Source organism: Lactuca sativa, chromosome 8 (assembly GCF_002870075.4).
Source record: "Lactuca sativa cultivar Salinas chromosome 8, Lsat_Salinas_v11, whole genome shotgun sequence".
In the NCBI taxonomy this organism is placed as follows: domain Eukaryota; kingdom Viridiplantae; phylum Streptophyta; class Magnoliopsida; order Asterales; family Asteraceae; genus Lactuca; species Lactuca sativa.
This window is the reverse complement of record NC_056630.2, coordinates 115,001,798-115,008,710: the sequence shown is the minus strand read 5'-3', so window position 1 is coordinate 115,008,710 and position 6,913 is coordinate 115,001,798. Positions and strand designations below refer to the sequence as shown.

The window sequence follows — 6,913 nt, the reverse complement described above, 5'->3', positions numbered from 1 at the left end:
ACATAAAAGTTGATTTAGATTTTTTAATTATTTATAACAAAGTCATAAATATATTAAAAAATCACTTTTTAGTTTAAAAAAATCAATTTATTTATATTTTAATTTATTTTAGTAGCCTGTAGATGTTAAAAAAACAAACAACTTTTTTTTTTTTTTTTCAGACAACAAATATATGATTCACCTCCTCTAGTACAGAAGGTTACAAATATGATCCAAAAACTGTCTCGTAGAAAACAAACCACATAAAACCACCTAAGTTTTATGTGTTTTTTGCTATTCTGTATAGATTTAAAAGGTCTTATTCTTTGTTGTTGGCATGGGCCTCAAACCTAAGTTGGACCAGCCCATAAGATATTCTTTTAGAACTTAACGAAGAAATTGTTCACAACAAATTGTGGAGCCGACGTCTTTCTTCTGGAAGTAATCAAGTGAAACATGAACCCTACGTAGACCAATATTGAACACTCCCTCCTTGATCAATCTCAGCCGTCGATTTTACATTTTGAATCTGATCTCAACGGTCGTAGAACATTCTAGAATCGACAACACATCTTCTAAAACCCTATTTATACTTTTCCTTACAACCACGCCTCTTTTCTTATATAATAGTCTTTCTCTCCATCTATCTTTCTCACACAAACCCTAAAATCAATAGTAGAGTCGCCTACACAAACTCTCTCCATTAGTCCGAATACAATGGCAGGCAAAGGTGAAGGTCCAGCAATTGGAATCGATCTCGGAACTACGTATTCTTGTGTCGGCGTTTGGCAACATGATCGTGTGGAGATCATTGCCAATGATCAGGGTAACAGGACAACGCCATCTTACGTTGCCTTTACCGATTCCGAAAGGTTGATCGGTGATGCTGCTAAGAACCAAGTGGCGATGAATCCTACAAATACTGTTTTTGGTTAGTTCTTCTTTCTCGACTTTAATTCATGTTAGATCTTATTTGTTTATGTAGGGTTAGAATGTCTAAATTTTTACTATAAGCTGATTGTTTACATTGATTGCGTTTGGAAACTCTGTTTAGAAGGTTTAATAGGTTGCTATATGCAATTAAAAGGCTTTCTCAATTCCAAATCTATGTAGTCTGAACTTTGAGATTGTAAAAGCGAGTCAATATTTAACCTTTCAATCTCCATTCTCCAGATTTGCTGGTGACTTAGTCATGTATCTTTGAAATTCAATCATTGTTTTATGTTCATAGATCTACATCAATCAATGTCAGTTTGTCATGTATCATTGACTTTCAATAATTGTTTTTTGTTCGTAGATCTGTATCAATCAATTTAAGTTTAATCTTGGACCAAAGCTTATGTTTACTTTAATTGTCCTGTAACAGATGCAAAACGTCTTATTGGTCGGAGATTTAGCGATGCCTCTGTACAGAGCGACATCAAGTTATGGCCTTTTAAGGTCACTCCCGGCCCAGCTGAGAAGCCAATGATCGCCGTCAATTACAAAGGCGAGGAAAAACAATTTGCTGCAGAGGAGATCTCGTCCATGGTTCTCATCAAGATGAAGGAAATCGCTGAAGCTTTTCTCGGATCAACGGTAAAGAACGCCGTCGTCACTGTTCCTGCTTACTTCAACGACTCACAAAGACAGGCCACCAAGGATGCCGGTGTCATCTCCGGTCTGAATGTCATGCGTATCATCAACGAGCCAACCGCCGCTGCAATTGCTTACGGTTTAGACAAGAAAGCAACGAGCGTCGGAGAGAAGAACGTTCTTATCTTTGACCTCGGTGGTGGTACTTTCGATGTGTCTCTTTTGACGATCGAAGAAGGTATCTTTGAAGTGAAATCAACCGCCGGTGACACTCATCTCGGTGGAGAAGATTTTGACAACAGAATGGTCAACCATTTCGTTCAAGAGTTCAAAAGAAAGCATAAGAAAGACATCACCGGAAACCCAAGAGCTCTGAGAAGGTTAAGAACCTCTTGCGAGAGAGCTAAAAGGACTTTATCGTCCACCGCTCAAACCACAATCGAAATAGACTCTTTGTATGAAGGTGTCGATTTCTACTCCACCATAACCCGTGCCAGATTTGAAGAGCTGAACATGGATCTCTTCAGAAAATGTATGGAGCCTGTTGAAAAGTGTTTGAGAGACGCAAAGATGGACAAAAGCACAGTCCACGAAGTCGTTCTTGTCGGTGGGTCTACCCGTATTCCCAAAGTACAACAGCTTCTTCAAGATTTTTTCAATGGAAAGGAGCTCTGCAAAAGCATCAACCCGGATGAGGCGGTGGCTTATGGTGCTGCAGTCCAGGCGGCTATTTTGAGTGGTGAGGGTAACGAAAAAGTTCAAGATTTGCTTCTTTTGGATGTCACTCCTCTCTCTTTGGGTCTAGAAACTGCCGGTGGTGTTATGACAACTCTCATTCAAAGGAACACAACTATTCCAACCAAAAAAGAACAGGTGTTTTCTACCTACTCGGATAACCAACCAGGGGTTTTGATTCAGGTTTATGAAGGTGAAAGAACGAGAACCAAAGACAACAATTTGCTTGGGAAGTTTGAGCTTTCTGGGATTCCTCCAGCACCAAGGGGGGTCCCACAGATCACTGTGTGTTTTGACATTGATGCAAATGGTATTCTAAATGTATCCGCTGAGGATAAAACAACAGGGCAGAAGAACAAGATTACTATTACAAATGACAAGGGAAGGCTTTCAAAGGAAGAGATAGAGAAGATGGTTCAGGAGGCAGAGAAGTATAAGTCTGAGGATGAGGAACATAAGAAGAAGGTGGAGGCGAAGAACACATTGGAGAATTATGCTTACAACATGAGGAATACCATCAAGGATGAGAAGATTGGGGAGAAGTTGAGTCCTGCTGATAAGAAGAAGATTGAAGATGCAATTGATGAAGCTATTTCATGGTTGGATGCAAATCAGCTTGCTGAGGCTGATGAGTTTGAAGATAAGGTGAAGGAGCTTGAGGGTGTTTGCAACCCAATTATTGCCAAGATGTATCAGGGTGGTGAGGCTGGTGCAGGTGGATCGATGGATGAGGATATTCCTTCCGGTGGTGGTGCTGGCCCTAAGATTGAAGAGGTTGACTAAGTTTTTGTTGGTATTGATTCAAGACGTTATGTTTTTTTTGTAAGTCTTTTTTTGGTATACCCAAAGTTATGGGATTTATTTTGTTTGGCTGATAAGCAGCCCATTAATTCTATTCTTATAATGGAAGTTTTTACTTACTAATTTTGGGCTTTGCAAAATTTAGTGTGATAACAACGTTTAATCTGTTTAAAACCCAAAATGACATCTTAAAAAAATGAGATAAAGTTTATTTCTTATCGTGTAATCGTATCGTGTCATTCGTGGCTGACACGTTTTTATGGCACAAATAGATGAATTGCAGATAAAGCTTATTTTATTCGCGTAATCATATCGTGTTACTTGTGGCTGATATGTTTTTATGGCACGAATATACGAATTGCAGGTCTAACAGCCACCCGAAAACTAAAGCATCTATCAGAACTTAAACGAAGTAGAAACCAACCGGAGTTCAGATCTCGTGTCTTTCACAAATTCGTGTTTAGAAGCCGTGTTACTTGTGGCTGATATGTTTTTATGGCACGAATATACGAATTGCAGGTCTAACAGCCACCCGAAAACTAAAGCATCTATCAGAACTTAAACGAAGTAGAAACCAACCGGAGTTCAGATCTCGTGTCTTTCACAAATTCGTGTCTAGAAGCCATGAATGATTCAGTGGCGGAGGACATGAGATTTGAACTCCGAAACTCAAAAAATGATGAGATTGGGGTTTGGAAGAGAAAAAGAAAGAGTTTTTCTTCTACAAAAAATAACAAAAGATGGTTAAGTCCTTCTAGTTCAAGTCCTTTATAACCAATGTTTTGAAAACCGGACCGGACATCGAACCAGTATTGGGTCGATGGTTCAAGTGGTTCGACCGGTTGAACAGGTCTCAAAAACCGGATGAACCGGACGACATATATATATATATTTAAACTTTTAAAATAAACAACAAAACCAACCTCTGATAATTTATATTTGAGTTTTTTAAAATATATTATGAAGATTACGTAAAAACTAAAAAAAAATATTCGGTAATTTTGAAACATTTGAAAAAAATAAAAATAAAAGTACTTGGTAGTCATTTGAAAGTGAGAGAGACTAAAAACATAACTTGGAAGTCTTGAAAGCTCTATAAAAGGAATGGAGGCTAAATGTCTAAATGGTTCACAAACTTGAGCATGGATCTCCCATAAAAGGCGTGTCTTATTTTTTTTTCAAGTATAAAGTGTTATAACTTTTTTTTTCTTCAGACCGGTTTTCTCCGGTTTGACCAGTTCGGTTCGCTACCGGTTTTCGGTTGAACCAGTGGTTCTTACCGGTTTGCTTTTAGCCGGTTTTTTTTTTTTTGTATTATAGAACCGGTTGCCTCACTGGTCCCGGTTTGCTTTTAGGCGGGTTTTTTGTATTAAAGAACCGGTTGCCTCACTGGTTCCCGGTTGAACCGGTCCGGTTTTGAAAACAATGTTTATAACGGTTACTATCTAACCTGAAATCATACTCTGTCATTCTTCTCATACTATGTTTGGCGAGCAAAATATTTATCGTATCATGGAACTTTCGCCATATACGAATATAAGGGCGGAGACGTACGACTTCCTTGAGGATAAGGTGGAGCCGGTGAGCTCTTTGCAACATTCCTTCCAACGGGATATCATGGACGGGAGTCTGATTTTCTTTATTCAGGATATAAACCAAAGCGGTAGAAATTCACAAATATACCGTGAATTCTACTCCCACTTTACCGATGAGGGATTCCGCCTTAAGTTCGGATTACCTCTACCTTAAAGGTCACGCTTTCTTTTTGGATCAGACCGCTCTTGGTCTTCGAACTAGTCATTAATGGTCGGCTTCATTGGTACCCTTTCGGTATGCGTTGCAAACACTTTCATTTTTAGCGTCTCATCTTCTCTATAGAAGCAAAACTCGAACGGATAGAACAGATGGTCCAACTACAAAACTTTTTCTTTTTCATTACTTCCATGGTCGTGCCTCGTGGCACGGCAACACCCGTACTATTGAAATGGTTCGTCAGTAGAGATGTTCTCATAGGTGCCCCTTCTTCTAATGGTACTATAATTCCTATTCCTATCCCTTCATTCCCTCTTTTGGTCTATCTACATTCCAGGAATTTATACGCTCCACGGACGGAGCAAAAAGCGGAGTCTTGGTCAGAGCAAGCCTTGTTTTTCTTTTGTCTAAGAAGCCCGTAGGTTGTACGCCAGCCATACGTAGCTGGAACTGTGATGGCCACAATGCTTAGCTATTGCCGATCCCCAAGACGCCTTTGGTTGAATGTTCACACCTGATCCACCGTCTGCACTTCCTACATTCACTCCCGGAAATTGAAACAGGAAAACAAGAATTGTAACCACACGTTCAATGGTGGAAACTTAAGGAGCCGACTAAGAGTGACTAAACGGAAAAACCCTATTCATTCCATAGCCTCATCCGGTCGAGGCATTAAACAATCCATCCCAATCCTCTTTCCTTTGGTCTACTCTAATGATGTGCCCGTTCGTTGGTGGAATATCTCTTTATATCGATGATTTATATGGGGATTGCCAACGATAAGGAGATTTACCCTATGACGAGCTCAAAAGTGAATGAAGACAAGGGCGAGCACTGGTGCTACTGGCATGGGCCTCTACCCCTGTGTAGTCTCTGCCCGCCAATAAACCATTTGAATACCAGGAAAGATCAGATGCACGGAATCACAATTGATTAAGGATCACTGAATTATCGCTCCGTGGGCTATTACTATTGGGATAACTGAATACTTGTGTCATTCTTCTCATACTGTTACACCACCTCCTACTTTCTTGTATCTTCTCAAACTCGTCTCATATTGGGAAAATGACTTAGGAGGGTAACTACCTTTTATCCGTGTTCACATATTGACAACTTTTTTTTTTTGTACATAATAAAGCAAATAATTTGTTTTAACTGTTTAAATTACACCAATATTACCAGCTAACACCTGTTTTAACCGGTAACTCAAAGGGAAAGTGACTTAGGAGGGTAACTACCTCTTATCCGTGTTCACATATTGCCAACTTCTTATTTTTTGTATATAAGAAAGCAACTAACTTGTTTTAACTATGTAACATCCCAAAAATCATGACAAAAAATTTCGTTTTTAATTTAATACTAAAACCATAATTGTCAAACCATTATTTTAATACTCCGGCATCGGGCCCCGCTTGGCATCGAGCCCCGCTCGGTATATAGATCTGTCTCTCTTAAAACCCGTCTGTCTTCGGGCCCCGCCCGATAAACACATACAATCATATAACATGCTAACACATAAAGAAACATACTCTATTGTATCCCTGTCCTAAGAAACATACTCTACTAATAATGAGATACATAACATCGTCCGTACCCATCTATTCATACAAATAAACTTTGATCATGAATGAATACAATTGCAAACCCGAGAGGATGTCTGAATCCCTCAAACCAAGACTCTGATACCAACTTGTAACATCCCAAAAATCACGACTAAATTTTTTCTTAAAAACATTACTAAAACCATGTTTATAAAAACATATCATAAATCATAACAATATTTCAGAGTATCAATTCAAAACATTTTCTTATTATCAGAGTAAAACATCCTAGGCTGTCTAAACAATGGTGTGTGCCGTGCGATCACCCCGAGCTCTTCCCTTCGCTACCGGAAGTACCTGAAACCAAAAATGAAAACCGTAAGCACAAAGCTTAGTGAGTTCCCCTAACCTACCACATACCCTGCATAAACACATAATGCACATACTAGGCCACGCCCGCTATTCCGGGCCTTGCCCGCTACAATGGCCCCGCCTGGCTTCGAGCCCCGCTCGGATATAGATCTGTTTCT

The 6,913-nt window shown here is 39.4% G+C and overlaps 1 protein-coding gene across 1 annotated transcript; it reads left to right on the top strand.

The window, feature by feature from the left end:
* Positions 1 to 598: 598 nt before the first annotated feature.
* LOC111909432 (heat shock cognate 70 kDa protein 2) lies at positions 599 to 3,213 on the top strand. Its single transcript, XM_023905249.3, has 2 exons — positions 599 to 910; positions 1,346 to 3,213. The coding sequence occupies exons 1-2, from the start codon at positions 697 to 699 to the stop codon at positions 3,070 to 3,072; spliced, it is 1,941 nt and encodes a 646-aa protein (XP_023761017.1). The 5' UTR covers positions 599 to 696; the 3' UTR covers positions 3,073 to 3,213.
* Positions 3,214 to 6,913: the final 3,700 nt, after the last annotated feature.